Source organism: Rosa rugosa, chromosome 1, assembly GCF_958449725.1.
Source record: "Rosa rugosa chromosome 1, drRosRugo1.1, whole genome shotgun sequence".
Lineage (NCBI taxonomy): Eukaryota > Viridiplantae > Streptophyta > Magnoliopsida > Rosales > Rosaceae > Rosa > Rosa rugosa.
The window spans coordinates 9,059,810-9,076,395 of NC_084820.1; the positions used below are offsets into that span (position 1 = coordinate 9,059,810).

Sequence of the window (16,586 nt, forward strand, 5' to 3'; positions counted from 1 at the left end):
TACCAAAGTCTACTTTCCAGAAGCATGTCCAAGGTATTGGTCTACGTAAACTATCTGAATTACCTAACATGTAATTTTCAGGGGGAGTCGAAATCAGGGGGAGTATCCTGAAGCATAGTCATTTGACCGTTGTGTACTCTTTTTGTCATTCGTCCAAGGTTATTTTGTCCCACTGGGTTTTGTTACCTGACAAGGTTTTAACGAGGCACATCTTTATCATGGTCACCCCACTTATACTACATCCTAAAGATGCTTTGATTCGACATATATATGCATTTGCTCATCTTTTCCCTTCGACCACGGGTTTCTCCCACTGGGTTTACCGGGCAAGGTTTTGGTGTAGCAACTCTAATGCATCCCTCTCGTAGACATACTACCTACTTATGGTGTTGATAAGAAGACTTCACCTATCTCTAAAGCTGTGATACTGCTACTCCACACTCAAGCGCGTTGTGCTCTTTTTCTCCTTCGACCAAGGTTGTTTTTTTCCCACAGGGTTTTTATTACTTGGCTAGGCTTTTGACGAGGCAACTTAGAAGCGCACAGCCTACGCAACACTATTGACATGAAATATCGAAGGGGGAGTGTTGTAAATAATTATGGATAAATCATGTAAATAGATGTTGAGTAATAGGTGTCTATCCCTATAGATTGGTGATTGATAGAATTGTATGTAGGAGTAAATGACGTTGCTATTAAACATTGCCTTTTTGTATACATCATGTACTCCTATATAAACCTCCTCATGGTGAGATGAATAGACACACTCCATTCTCTGCGTCTAAACTCTCTCTCTCTCTCTCTCAAATGATTCTACTATCGTTTTACAACATATATATATATATATATATATATATATATATATATATATATCATCTTCATGTAAAAAATAAAAAATTACTTTTAGAGCTAGCCTCAAGGCGTTTTGGTGAAGACTCGCAAGAGCGCGCTCTTCCTTTAGCCTCACAACTACTACAAGTTACTCCATTGACATCAATTCTTTAAACGCTGAAGATTAGTATACCTAAGTTGGTTTTTTTTTTTTGCTTCTGCCTGTCCCAGAAGAAGTGCCAGCTATTACTGAGAAGCTTTGTTCGGAAACTTTCTGTGGTGTCTGACGTCCCTAGTCATACGCCTATTACTGTGTTAATATTGGACATCACGTACTGTACGTGTCCTTATTGGCTAGTGCTGACTATCGTGATGTCATTGATTGGCTTGCAAGAGAAACCTTCGTGTATTTGGGCCATCGGTTTAGAGGAGTTGAGGATAGGGTTATAGAGGAAACCATTGCATCATCTAAGCCAAATCTTACTCCTGCAACTAGATCATTCATTTATGGTTTGAAGAAATTAAGACTTGGTAGTTTGGAAGAAGCTGTTATTAGAGAGACTCCAACATGTGTCATCAGTCTTCAGGACTTTGCAGAATTTGTTGAAAGACTGATCACTTGTTTGCCCTGTAAACACCATTATCATGTCGATTGCATTGTCCTGTTCCTGGAAATCAATCACATTTGTTCCTTCACTTCCTTGTGCCGATATCCGATGCCAACTGTGGAAGCCGGCGAGCCATTAACAGAGGCTATTGTAAATTAATTGTCAACTTGCTCAACTGGGACAATCCCTAACTTATGACTGAAGAAATTATTGGATGAGGCATCAATGTAAACTGTGTCGGTAAACTAGAATTCAAAGATGTAATTGTTTTGTTTTGTACATTGATGATGAATTATCAGTACTGAAAAGTGTTTCAAATTAAAGATATCAATCATCAGTCTTAACTCTTAAGCATGCCAGCTCTTATGTTTTTTAGGTGTCGTTATCAGTGATTTTAACTCTTGATTTATGGTGGCTGTTTCAGGAACTCCTATAGGACCAGTGCCCGAAGGATATGATGGCTACTTTGCTAGTCGGTTCCCATACCTTCTGATTCAAGTATACAAAGTTTGAGCGCAAACATTGAACAGAAGAGGAATGGTTTCAGAAGCATTTCAAAAGCACTGCCAATGAGTCCTCGGGCCTCTAATTGCCCAAGTTATGTTGAAATAAATACTGCTTGTGTGTAGGGGTGCCCTTGTATAAATAAGTTACTGAATGTCATGCCATTTTGCACCAACTTTAGTACAGAGCTTGCCAGAGCATTCCCCTAAAAGAGTAATGCAGCATTAATATAATGACATGAGCTGTGTATACATATGCTTCTAACCTAACTCATCAATAGCAAAAGACCCATGAAGTTATTGGGAATTGGGATAGTCCTGATCAGGCATTGTTACTATCTTCAAAACTTCTGCTTGCACATGAGTACTGATCTATATGTCTTCTTTTGGAACTGTTTGACGAGTCATCTTCACCCACACTTCGGTTTGACATCTTCTCCATGCTTCTCCTTTTGGATCGGCTTTGTACTTCTTCCTTCTCGTCAACAAATGTGAGAAAGGTCTGAAGACGCCGAGATGTGGAGCTCCCGGAAGAAGACAAACTGTCAGTGTACCGCTTGGTGAACTGGTAACACATCATGCTGAAATATATAATGAGAGCAACCAAACAAGCTCCGCCACAGATAATAAAAAGGGCCGAGAAGCTTCTAAGTTCAAGCCTGTCCACTTCTAGCTTTGCTCCTTGTAAAGTACAAGGACTTCTGAGAAGCCATTTGTCATGGATCCTCTGTAGATCCCCATTCTCCGACAGCTTCAACAGAGCAGTTGACAGGTCCACTGATAGAGGCGAGTCCCTTGCAAAAGCCTGATTTCAAATGAACATGATGTTATAAACTATGAGAATTAAGAATCTGATAGTTAGGTATCAGGTCTGTGAAGATAAACAGACGGTCTTACATATAATGTAACTAACTGTCAGTGCTGAATCATTTATTATGCAGTCTAGATTAATAGTCATACACAATGGAGAAACTTACAAATCCCCATCCGGTTTTGGTAAATTCTTGCCCTACAATGCTGAAATCGCATCGGCTTGAGAGGAATAGCTCCATGTATGCACGCTCATCAATAACTGCGGCAACACCACCTTCTTTATGTGGACCAGCTTTTAAGGCTCTCACATAATCTTCTGGCATGACGAGTGGCACGAGTCTGGAACTGTCAATGTGGAGTTCCTCAATGAGATAATACTCGGCAAATGAACCCTGTTGGTAACCAATGGGGTCCTTGCTTTCGAGCAAAGTTTCAATGCCTTTGATGGAGGAAGAAAGCTTTTGCACCGTTAGGATTGAGGTCAAACTTGCAGTATAGCTTGAGTTGATGATAAGAACCACAAATAGCCATATGATTAGTACTAGGCGACCCAGGGTGCTGACTGTATTTTCTCCTACATACCACAACCATAATAAAGTGCTAAGCATCAACCGAAGGTCTTATACAGTTATAAACCAAAAGACTGAACTTGGTGAAAATTGACTTACTATGGGCAAAGAACCAAGTTGAAAAGCTAAACCTGCAAATGAAAGCACAATGGTTGTGGGATTTTGACCACAAACAGACATTATCAGAGTAGTTACACCAATTGAAAGACATTATTATCTAGATGCATTTGGGCAAGGTAAAAATTGAGAAGTTGTCATCATCCAATCAATAAGCATAGTTACTCACCAAAGAATAGTGACGAGTTGTCTTCTAGGAGGGCCCCGAAATTCATCATTCAGTCGATGCTCTAATATCCAAACAACTGTTCCAACAATGAGAAAGAAGGCAGCAGTGACAGCCCACATCATTTTATTGAATGGCCTCAGAAATGCCCAAGGATTTGAATTCAATGTCGTCTTAACAGGTGCAACTACTACTAGCCCAGATTCGATGTATGGCTGCGTAAAATCTGCCATCCTGGTTCTGTTGGTGGTGATTGCAATATCACCTACTACTGCATCATATTCCTATATAGAACAAGAAACGGGGAATCAGATAAAGCATTCACCTTCAGAAATTTATAAGAAATGTTATTCTGTATGTGATACTCACACCCGTTTGGATTGTGTGCACAAGATCAGTGCTCCTTGGATTTCTTTTACCATCACCAATATGAAAAAGTTTGTAGGGAACAGCATAGGGCAACAAGTTCAATGCAGCAGTAAAAACATCAATGCAGTACCCAGTGAACATGTCATTGCTTCGTGTATATGATACAAATTCACGGAAACTAGCACGGTTTGGGACTGCAATCTTCAAATGCCTTCCATTGTTTGGGAAAACCCAACCACGAGGCTTCTGTGCCGTCTCTCCAGGCCAAATCACACTGTAAAGGCTTTGGTTCGGACTAGAACGATTTGGTGGGGTTGTGTAAAATGTTTCTGGAGGCTTAACTGATAAACCAGAATGGTTAGACCAATAACCAATCCTCCTAACCCCAGTGCCAATCACATTTATGATTTCATAAGCAGGACGAATGAGGTCCCTATCTGGAGTATACTTAAACGAGCCAGTTGTGCCAGTCATATTAACTCCAAATATGTTACGAAGTAACAAGCTCCCTCCATCAAATATATTCAGATATTCAAGATTTAGGTCCCCTCTGGGCATCTGAGTCAACCTTGAATCATTTGAGAATGAAATGTTTCCCCCTTGATCAAAAAAGGCATCAAGTGCATGAGCAAGCAACCATACAGAGTCATAAGCATAGAGACCGAAAGCATTCAACCCAATTTGGTTACCACTAGTCAAGTTGCTCCACCTCGAAACAAATTTTCTTTTCTGTTCTGTATCTGGCGTGTACATGCGCAATGTTAGAACTCCTTGCATATTATCCAAAGTACTCATAGGGAGGGGAATGGTGGAATCTATATAACTAGAAAGCCAATGAGTAGCTATCCAAACAAACCCTGTTCCCATCATGCCAAGATAATTGGCCACACTAAGCACCTCAGGGCCCCAACCTGGATAAACATGAAGAACGATAATCCTAGACTCAGTTAAAGACACTTTAATCAGTACATCAGTGATGTTATTCCGAGTAGGATCAAGAACCAGAGGTGCTTTGTATGAGATCTTAGAACGTTTCTCAGCAAGCAAATCCCCTAATGCTGCAATCCCATTTCTCCCTAAATCATCATCAACATATATTGCAATTACCTCTCTCCATCCATAATACTCAACCATATCGGCTATTGCAGCCATCTGAAACAAATCGTTCTGAGTAGTCCTAACAAAATATGGGAACTGAAGTGAAGACAGGGTGGGATCTGTTACTGCAAATGACAACAGAGGAGTGTGCAGCTCATTTGCAATGTGAGATACTGCATGAGCCGTTACAGCATTCTGGGGTCCAATTATGGCCACTGTGTCGTTCTCCATGAATCGTAAAGCTGTAGTGAATCATATGAATAAAGAACCAAACTTTATTAATCTATCCCTCATTCTATAATATACATTAAAGAAAAAGGTTCGAAAACAAGGTCATGCATGCATACGCTCATATGAATAAAGAACCAAACTTTATTAATCTATCCAATCATTCTATGTGATAAATCAAAGAAAAAAGTTCAAAAATAAAGTCATACATACCCTCAATTATGCCCAGAAATCCACTGTAATTTGAATTCTGCATTGTAACTTTCATCTTGGTTCCATTGAGAACAGAAGGGTCAGAATTCACATCTTCAACAGCAGCTTGTATTGCCACTTTGGCAACTTTGCCAACAATGGAATTGAAAGCAAGCATAGCCCCAACATTTACTTCTTCTGGTCTTGTAGAGATGTTGGTGGTAGCTCCATGTGAGGCAAACCCATTAAAGAAAACCATCAACAGCAGGAGCCAAGCTATATTCATGGTGAATTGTTCACTCATGAACCCCACAACTTTCACCAACCCAGCTTCCCAGACAGTGATAGATTCAACTGAGCTTTAAATCCAAGCACTGCCGTAGTTAAGACAAGCAACTTCAAAATTTCACCCATATGAAAGAAACAAATGGCTCCAAGGAATTTTATCCAACATAAACTCCATAAGAAGTAGAGAAATAAAAGGGTTCACAAGAAATGAAAATCTCTATTCATGAAACACAGATAAAGAGATAGCAAAATAGCAATTGGTGGGTTGAGCTCAGAAGAGCCAAATGGAGAAGACAAAACAATCAATCAATATTATAAGGAAATAGCGGCCACTGAGGAAAGAGATTTTTTTTTTGGGAAAAATGAATAGAGGTTGAACAGTAAAAGAGGATCAAGAAAAGGGTAAAAAATGTTGTAAAACGAAGATAAAAACTGTTTCAGAAAATGAAGAGAGCTTTGCTTTCAAGAACTTGAGAGAGAGAGAGAGAGAGAGAGAGAGAGAGAGAGAGAGTTAGCTGCATAGAATGAAGTGTGAGATGTGTGTTCTCATTACTTCTTTGAAGTCTCTTTATATAGGCTACAAAACATGGAGCAATCCTATTACACCTACCACATTCCACAATACCTAATGCATTCCATTACACCTATTATATTCCATTTCACCTAATGCATTCCATTACACTTATTATACATGATATAGTCATAATGATTTACAACACTCCCCCTTGGATATTTCATGTCAATAGTGTTGCTTAGGTTGTGCGCTTCTAAGTTGCCTCATCAAAAACCTTGGAGATAGGTGAAGTCTTATTATCAGCATCATAAGTAGATAGTATGTCTACGGGAGGGATGCATTTAAGATTGCTGCACCAAAACCTTGCCCGGTAAACCCAGTGGGAAAAACCCGTGGTCGAAGGAAAAAGATGAGCAAATGCATATATGTCGAATCAAAACATCTTCAGGATGTAATGTAAGTGGGGTGACCATGTTAGAGATGTGCCTCGTTAAAACCTTGCCAGGTAACAAAACCCAGTGGGACAAAATAACCCTAGACGAAGGACAAAAAGAGTACACGATGGTCAAGTGGGTATGCTTCTGGATACTCCCCTTGATTTCAACTCCCCCTGAAAATTACATGTTAGGTAATTCAGATAACTTACGTAGACCAATACCTTGTACATGCTTCTGGAATGTAGACTTTGGTAGTGACTTAGTGAAGAGGTCTGCACGATTGTCTTCAGATCGAATCTGCTTGACCTCAATCTTCTGATGCTCCTATTGTTGCTGATTGAAGAAGAATTTTGGTGCAATATGTTTGGTGTTGTCTCCTTTGATGAAACCCGTCTTCATTTGCTCTATGCAAGCAGCATTATCCTCGTGGATAGTGGTTGGTTCATCAGTGGTGGAATGCAGCCCACATGTGCTTTGAACATGCTTTGTGATGGCTCTCAACCATATACATTCACGTACTGCTTCGTGAAGAGCTAGAATCTCAGCATGATTCGAAGAGGTAGCAACAAGGGTCTGTTTTGTAGATCTCCAAGAAATTGCGGTATTCCCAATGGTAAAGACATAACCAGTTTGGGAACGTGCCTTGTGTGGGTCTGATAAATAGCCTCTAAGATAACGAAAAATGTCTTTTATACCATTCCAGTGGCGGTGTGTTGGCGCAGAGCTATATCTAGCTAACAAGTTCACATCGAAAGAGATGTCCTGTCTAGGGCATTGAGCCAAGTACAATAATGCGCCTATTGCACTTAGATATGGGACTTCTGGCACCAATATCTCTTTGTTATCACCAGCAGAACGATACGGTTCTCTATAGACTTCGGACGACCATGGGTGTGCTTGCTTTTATCCTTATTAAAGCATATTAACATCTTCTGGATGTAATTTGGTTGATGGACCAAAATTTCATCTGCACTTTGATCGGGCTCCAGGTCGAGACAATAATTTGTTCTTCCAAGGCATTTCTTCTCAAATTCCGACTTCAGGTGCTTTGCAGTTTCCTTGATCTCTTCAGGAATATCAATCAAATTCATGTCTTTGACATAGACCACCATAATTGCAAACCCGGAATTTGTCTCCTTAATAAACACGCATAGGCGTAGTTTATTATTCACATATCCCATCCCGATCAAATATTCACTTAGACGGTTATACCACTTCCATCTAGATTGTTTTAATTCATAAAGTGAACACCTCAAAACTAATGGAGAACACGTTCCGTGGTCTAGAACTATTTGCATTGGGTACCTTAAGTCCTTCAAGAACTTTCAGGTATATCTCTGTATTATGATCCCCCTAGAGATAAGTTATGACCACATTCATAAGCTGCATATTCAGTTTTTCGGAAACTACCAAATTGATAAGGTAGTGGAACGTTATGACGTTCATTACGGGAGAATACGCCTCCTCGTAATCAATCACAGGGCGTTGAGAAAATTCTTGCGCCACTAGAAGAGCTTTGTGTATCACAATCTCATTTTTCTCATTACGCTTCCTTATAAATACCCATTTAAATTCTACAGGTTTAACATGGGGAGGTGTAGGAACAACAGGTCCAAAACACCTTTCTCTTTGTCAAGGAATCTAATTTGACCTGGATTGCTTATTTCCTTTTTGGCCAGTTGTTTCTTCGTTGACATTCATCAACGGAGCAAGGTTCGATTTCATCTCTTGTTTTAGTTTCGGTGGCCACCGCAAATACAAACACATCATCGATGATAATCTCATTCCAATTCCAAATCTCACAAAATTTACCGAGATTTCTCTATTCTCGGGAGTGGGTTCAAATGTTAGAGCGTCCCCCAACGTCGTCTCTTCTAGGACGGACCCATAATCCGGATTTATCTCGTGAGATGAATCAGTTTGAGATTGCGATGTCAAGAAGATTCATTTGTGCCGAGTTTACCCTCTTCTGGGGATAAGAATCTTTCGAACCTAATGGTCTACCTCACTTCTGGGCAGGGACATATGACTGGTTAGCCGCCATGGTCGTACCTCGTCCATCTGGGACGACATGTCATACGGGGACGTCTATCCTTACAGGCATATTTGCAGCAGGTATATGTGATCTGGTCACTTTAGCTAGATCAGAGAAAGCGTCTGGCATATTTTGGGCTATACTCTGTAGATCTAGAATTCTCCGCACTTCATTATCGCATTGTGCGGTTCGGGGATCAAGATGAGACATAGTGGGGACATTCCATGTCAATTCACGTCGTTCATCAGGAACGATAACGTTCTTATCTCCCCCTAACGGCGGGAAGACTGTCTCATCAAAGTGACAATCCGCAAATCTAGCGGTAAAGAGATCGCCTGTCAAGGGCTCTAAAAAGCGTATAATGGATGGGGATTCATAACCGACATATATGCCCATCCTTCGTTGAGGACCCATTTTTGTACGTTGTGGCGGCGCAATTGGCACGAAAACTGCACACCTAAATACACGTAAGTGCGAAACATCAGGTTCGTACCCAGTCACCAACTGTAACGCGGAATAGGGTTGGGTGGCAATGGGCCTCAGTCGGACCAACATGGCTGCATGCAAAATTGCATAGCCCCACGCAAAAACTTGAAGCTTGGTGTTCATTACCAAGATTCTATTTACGAGACCATCTTGGGTGTGAACATAGGAAACTGTATGTTCAACATCAATCCCAAGGGATATGCAATAATCATCGAAAGACTTCGATGTAAACTCTCCGGCATTATCAAGTCTTATGGACTTTATGGGATAATCCGAGTGGTGAGCCACAATTTCATGATCTGGGCGAGAGTTTAGCAAAAGCAGCATTTTCTTGTGGACAATAGTGTAACATGTGATCACTTTGTCGATACATCAACCAAAACCATGAAATATTTAAATGGTCCGCATGGTGGTTGGATAGGTCCACAAATTTTCCTTGCATTCTGTGCAGAAAAATGGTGTGTATATATACTAGTCTTTGCACATGATGGTCTAGAGTTTAACATTCCTAACGATCGAGCAAGTTTGGCATAATGTGTTACTAAACACAAGACCCTTATTCAGAAGGGGATGCCCGTGTGATAAGTTGACGATACAGTGCATCATACTTTGACCTAGGGTGTCTCAAATGGTCATGTTATAGCAAGTAGTTGCTCGAATAAGTTAGCTTCTAGCTAACAGATTTCAATTTCTCCAATATACGCTTCTGGCCGCATATTCAAAGGTTATGCAAAGATATTACACTCATTTTTCTCAATGGTTTCAACATGATAACCGTTGGCTCGAATATCCTTAAAACTCAATAACGTTCTTCTGGAACGTGGAGAATATAAGACTTTATTAATGGTAAATTCAATACCATTGGACAACATAAAGTGGACTATGCCATAGCCCTCTATCAGGTTGGATTGTCCTGATGCAGTTGTCACAGAGGTATGAATAGGCAATAAGTTTGAAAATATCTCCGATTTGGGAGTATGGTGTGCATAATAGCACTGTTAGCCAGACAACAAACTTCTCCATAGAATATGCCTATTAATTTATTTAATTCAATGGATCACATGTATAAATAAATTTATTGAATTAAATATATTCGAACATAACCACATTTCTATAATCCAAAATAATTGAAAACATAAATCACCAAAATCTGAAGATGTTTCATTCATTAAGATGAAAATATGGCACAAGGGGCCAATTATATCCATGTCTTCGAGTTCTAATTCTCGGTATGTTTAGTAACTGCCTGAAAATCCATGATCTCTAGTGTGGAATCGATGAAAAATGACTCTTCAATAAAGTTGGTATTTCGAGTTCCACGACTGGCGTAATACTCATCTACTGCTTCGGCTATCGCACAGCAGGTGCGGGACCAACAGTCAATTCCTCCACATCGATGACAAAGATCATGCTAATTTTGGTGGCGACGAGCCAGACTAGTGTTCCTTTCAACTCGGGCTTGGTGAGCTAGGGCATCACAATTCTCACCACATGGGTCTTGGCCATGTGGAGCTGGATTACGTGCTCCTTGGCCTCTTGGGCCTTGGCCACCTGACTGACGGTCATGTGGGTTATTTTCTTTCTGCCAATCATGTCTTGCTTCAGGCAAGAAAATGGTCATTTGATGGTTAAAGCGCTCTTCCAGAGCGACCCAGAGAGTCTGTGCATCATCTTGATCGGATACTCAGCTTGGACTGCTTTCTCCATATGTTTCTTTATGAAAATTACGGCACTCGCCTTAAAAGCCTCTCGGGTGACATTGTCAACATTGATTATTGATCTCATCTTCTTTGAAGTTAGATGAATTATCACATCTTGAGTCCACTTTAGATAGTTTCTTCTGGAAACCTCCAAAGCAACAAAGTCAAGTTTGTTGAGATTTGGCATTTCTTACAGGAAAGGAACAAATAATCTTAGTGCTTTGGGTAGTATCGTTCATAAGCAACTAATAGGAATTTCAGGTTCTATAACATGGTATGGAAAATCGGATTAAACATGTAAAATCTACTGGTTTTATCATGTGTGGTGAATTTATGAAGGAAACTTCAAGTTTCTTAAATGGCATTATCGAAACTACAGGTTCGATATGTGAATGAACTACTGGTTCATTTAGAACTTCTAGTTGATTAGGTACCTGCATTTTCTACACATATATTCTAGTGCGAAAATTTAGACAAGTAACACAATAATATTGAATAGAGCAAATTGAAATAATATCTCACAAATTGAATAAATGGAAATCACAAATCAATTGAGATATTAATTGCATGCTAGTAATATATCATATTAATTATCACACAATTATATGAATAAATGCTTCTGGCAATTAATTACACATTAAATATGGTGAATCTATTTACAATTTCAAATCATTTTTCCTTTTATTTGATTCTGCTGGACCAAAGGAGTGGGCTTGATAGTGAAGCCTATCGGGCTTAGTCTGCGGGCTTGTGACCCGGCCTTTCATGCGTAATTCAAATGGTGTGTGACGCCTGCTGGGCTGCTAGGTCCCGCAGAGAGAGAGTGGGCATGCTGGGCTCAAGCTGGTCTGCCAAGGAATGAAAAGTTATTACTCAACCCTTTTGGTAACTCCAATTAAATACGACCAGGTAAGAGTATGAGGTTTGGGTGGAGCGAGGCTCTCTTAAGTACACAGCCTCATTGTATCTTGCCTAGACATCGCATCGAATTGGGTGCGCCTACTTGGAAAGATTCATAACCTTTCAATGTTATCGAAACTACGGGTTCGATACGTGTGAACTTCTGGTTCAATATTTATGTATGAACTTCTGGTTCAATATTTATGTGTGAACTTCTGGTTCATTAAGTACCTGCATTCCGCACATATATATTCTAATGCAAAGAATTTAAGCGGGTAAAATATTTAAATTTAATATGAGCAGGTAACACCACAAAACATTATCATAATAAATAATGAAGGAAAGATGTATCATTATCACAAAGTCCAAACAAGTATATATAAATATTTGCCACAATATACATGAACTGAAGAAGTTGATAGCTAAATTAAAAGCTACTGATTTTCCTTTTTCTCATTCAATTATGCCAATTATAGTGCAAGAGAAATAAGTGTCTCTCATAGAGGATTAGGTTAAACTAGATGCTTCAACAAAAGTCATAAATCATGACTGCAGTTCCTACTGAACAACAGTCGAAAGACGAACTGAAACACTAAGCAAAACTACCCAGAAAAATATGAAAATTTACAGAGATACAGTAAACACATAGGGGCTCCAGCATACAAAATTTGGTGAGTTTTGAAGTTGATTTACTATTTCAAATAAATACTGGAACACAGAGAACAGAAGGTAAAATGAAACAGCAAAATCGGTTTTTTGTTTGGAAAAACCTACTTGGTTGTAGAGCTGGTAGAGTGAAGTTGATTGAATGATGAACTGCCTCTTCTCTACAATCCAAGAGTTATTCACCTCTCCTCTTGTCAATCTGCAATCCAAATCGTAGAGCTATTCGTGCTGATAACGTGTTGTAAAACGAACATAAAAACTGTTTCAGAAAATGAAGAGAGCTTTGCTTTCAAGAACTTGAGAGAGAGAGAGAGAGAGAGAGAGAGAGAGAGAGAGAGAGAGAGAGAGAGAGAGAGAGAGAGAGAGAGAGAGAGAGAGAGAGAGAGAGAGAGAGAGTTAGCTGCATAGAATGAAGTGTGAGATGTGTGTTCTCATTACTTCTTTGAAGTCTCTTTATATAGGCTACAAAACATGGAGCAATCCTATTACACCTACCACATTCCACAATACCTAATGCATTCCATTACACCTATTATATTCCATTTCACCTAATGCATTCCATTACACTTATTATACATGATATAGTCATAATGATTTACAACAAAAAACTCATTGAACAGGAAAATAAGTAGTGAGAAGCTTTATAGTACCAGAGCAAACTGGGACTTGAACTCAAAACCCAGTAGAAGAAAACTCATTCCCTAAAACCAAGGCCAATTCGAATCAGAAATTGGCAAACAGCCGGATCCTAAAGAGGATGACAATATCTCATAAGGCAAAAAGTAGGGAATTTATAAAAGCAAAAAGCTAGAATTTAGAAGCATCCATTAAAGAGTTCATGGTTATAGGCTAAAACTAGCATAAAATTGCCATGCTTTCACACACCCACCTGAACAATAATACTAGAGAGTTTGGGAATCGGTCAAGTATGATGAGGATGAAAGATTCTTAACAATACAATAATTGCCATGAATTTAATATGTGCTGGGAAATTAATCATATTAATGAGTAATAAATACCCAGAAAGAGACACTCTTTTTATAGTATCTGATGATAGAATTTGATTTGTTCCATGAGATGAAGATGAGCACCCACTTGAATGTGTTGAGAATCGGTCAATATGTGAAGTCGAAAAACCACAAATAAGCACAGCACACCAAGAGAAACAACCACAAAGATACGAGCACAAGAACACAGATTTAAGGTGGTTCAGCAAAACTTTTGCCTACGTCCACCGGGCAGAAAACGATCTTCCACTATATTTATAATGGGTACAACCAGAAAGAATAAGAAAACAAGGACTCTCTCTTCTCTTCCTATCTCTCCCTTCTTTGCCCTCTCTCACTCTCTAACTCTGAGAATGGAATACACTTTGCTCTCTGTCTTTGTGATGAAAAACCTAGAGCAGAACCCCTCCTTATATAGCCATAAGGATATCAGCTTTCTTCACCGATTAGGAAACCTATTCCTATTGGTGGTAGGCAATTATGCTTTCTCCTTCTCTGTAATCAACAAGGATTACATGTAATCCAACATCAATAAGGATTTTCCTTCCTCATTGGAACTCCATTCATCAGTAGGAATCCAAAACCTACTGGGTAAACAATTCTCATACTCTAAGACAATTGTCTTAGGAAATACTCATGGGCTGGAACCCAACAATCTCCCCCTCCAGACCATGAGGGAGGAATACCAGCGTGACTCCATTACTGGGAGTCCGCCCGAGCTGACTTGATGCAGAACTTCATGTTTGGAGCATGTAGCTCCCCCTGACCAGGCTCCCCCTGATCGAATAACCCATCACCATGTCCCTCCTGGTGGAACAACTCTTGACCATCTTCTTCCTGGTCAGAAAACTCATCATTGGAAAAGGAAATTAGGGACTTCTTTTCCAGATCACCTTTCTTCCTTATATGGCCTTCGCTGTGGCGCCATATGTGTAAAGAAGTATCACCCATTGCACTCAAGTCATCTCTGCATACCAAGCTATGTGTCTTGTACAGGGAATGACAAAGTTCTCCTTTAGCAACATCCAACGACCCGTTTGTAAGCGTCCACTTTCCATCACCAATATATTGGTGGAAACCTTGTCTATCAAGAGCACTTGAAGACAATATGTTGACACGCAAATCAGAAACGTGCTTCACATCCTTCAATGTCATTTGGTAACCAAGATTAGTCTCGATGCAGATATTTCCCATTCCTGAAATCTTGGAGTAGCTTGTATTGCCCATCTTTAACATCCCAAAGTTGCGTGCTTCGTATGTAGAAAAAAACTCCAAGTTGGAAGTAACATGACAACTTGCACCGGTATCCACGAACCAATCGTGACCCTTGTCACCAACATATAGACATTCTTGAACTGTAAGAACATCTCCTGAGATAATGTCAGCATCTCCATTATTTTAGTAGTTGCCTTTCTTTTTGTCCTGTTTCCACTTTCGACACATCCGCTTCATGTGGCCCGTATTGCCACAATAGTGACACTTGCCACTAAACCCTCGACCTGAATTCTTGTCTTTACCCATTGTGACAAGAAGCTTTCCTTGTCCATTGTCTATACCCACAGCTTTCCTTCTTGTTTCTTCCTTAAGCATGTTATCCTTAACGGTATCCATAGACAATACTCCATCAGACGCAGAATTACTTACGGTCACCATGAAAGTTTCCCAACTTTCCTTCATTCTTGGCGTCCACGTCACCCAATTTGAGTGGGTGAGTTTGATCATTGTGCTATTTGTTCCTTCCATTCTGACAACACCGAACCTACCGATTCAAACCTTGAATTTCCCAGACGAGCCTGAGCTCTGATACCACTTGTTGAGAATCGGTCAATATGTGAAGTCGAAAAACCACAAATAAGCACAGCACACCAAGAGAAACAACCACAAAGATACGAGCACAAGAACACAGATTTAAGGTGGTTCAGCAAAACTTTTGCCTACGTCCACCGGGCAGAAAACGATCTTCCACTATATTTATAATGGGTACAACCAGAAAGAATAAGAAAACAAGGACTCTCTCTTCTCTTCCTATCTCTCCCTTCTTTGCCCTCTCTCACTCTCTAACTCCGAGAATGGAATACACTTTGCTCTCTGTCTTTGTGATGAAAAACCTAGAGCAGAACCCCTCCTTATATAGCCATAAGGATATCAGCTTTCTTCACCGATTAGGAAACCTATTCCTATTGGTGGTAGGCAATTATGCTTTCTCCTTCTCTGTAATCAACAAGGATTACAGGTAATCCAACATCAATAAGGCTTTTCCTTCCTCATTGGAACTCCATTCATCAGTAGGAATCCAAAACCTACTGGGTAAACAATTCTCATACTCTAAGACAATTGTCTTAGGAAATACTCATGGGCTGGAACCTAACAGAATGTACCCAGGTGGAGAGGTGCAGACTTCTCTCATCGCTAAATGGATGAAATGATTGTTACACTCGACATTTTACTTTTTCTTCTTAAATATTCCTTTGCATTTAAGGAACATAAGCCTACAAGAATCTATCCAGAGTCGAGATTGAGTATTTTGTCGGGAGCAAAAACAGAACACTACTTGGGACTTACTAGTTACTACATTACTTTTTACTTTCTGGTTACATCAAAAACATTTTAGCTATTTTAAATGAGTTTGAGTAAGTGAGCAAAGCTTAACTAGCTTAAGTTTAATTCAAATTGTCTCATGTGTTGAAGGATGTCGACATAATGTGTGCCTCTACAAACTAGGGTTTAGAGTTGTAATAGAAATGTGTTTTAGGTATTCAATTGTAATCGGATTCTATTACCTTTTTGATACCTTGTAACTCCCTATTTAAAGGGCTCCTATTATCAATCATAAACACAATTCCATTCTCCTACAACATGTTATCAGCACGAGTTCTAACCCTAGCCGAAAAAGAAAAAAAACCTAAAAACCCTAAACACCAAAATCTGCCGCAGCCCTCCCTTGCAGCCCTCTTGCCGACGCCTGCCTCCTGCCGCACAGTTGCAACCTGCGCACCAGCCCGCACACGTCCCCGCACCAGCCCGCACACGTCCCTGCACCAGCCCGCGCAGCTCCCTAC

General features: G+C 39.9%; 1 protein-coding gene across 2 annotated transcripts; it reads right to left on the bottom strand.

The window, feature by feature from the left end:
- Positions 1–2,009: 2,009 nt before the first annotated feature.
- On the bottom strand, positions 2,010–13,427 carry LOC133715205 (glutamate receptor 3.6-like). 2 transcript variants are annotated; one of them, XM_062141617.1, is made up of 7 exons: positions 13,410–13,427; positions 5,516–5,868; positions 3,977–5,316; positions 3,611–3,891; positions 3,424–3,455; positions 2,920–3,329; positions 2,010–2,747 (listed from the first exon to the last, which is right to left on the bottom strand). In XM_062141617.1, the coding sequence occupies exons 2-7, from the start codon at positions 5,796–5,798 to the stop codon at positions 2,265–2,267; spliced, it is 2,829 nt and encodes a 942-aa protein (XP_061997601.1). In that variant the 5' UTR covers positions 5,799–5,868; positions 13,410–13,427; the 3' UTR covers positions 2,010–2,264. The 2 variants fall into 2 exon arrangements, with proteins under 2 accessions (XP_061997601.1, XP_061997595.1); XM_062141611.1 differs by lacking the exon at positions 13,410–13,427 and adding an exon at positions 13,171–13,297.
- Positions 13,428–16,586: the final 3,159 nt, after the last annotated feature.

What these genes read in the sequence shown, in the direction of transcription:
- LOC133715205 (XM_062141617.1), bottom strand. Translation starts at nt 5,798, where the DNA reads ATGAGTGAACAATTCACCATGAATATAGCTTGGCTCCTGCTGTTGATG. An exon ending in ATTTCTGGGCATAATTGAGG is followed by an intron (nt 5,317 to 5,515) that starts GTATGTATGACT and finishes GATTCACTACAG; the next exon opens with CTTTACGATTCATGGAGAAC. An exon ending in CCAAAACCGGATGGGGATTT is followed by an intron (nt 2,748 to 2,919) that starts GTAAGTTTCTCC and finishes ATTTGAAATCAG; the next exon opens with GCTTTTGCAAGGGACTCGCC.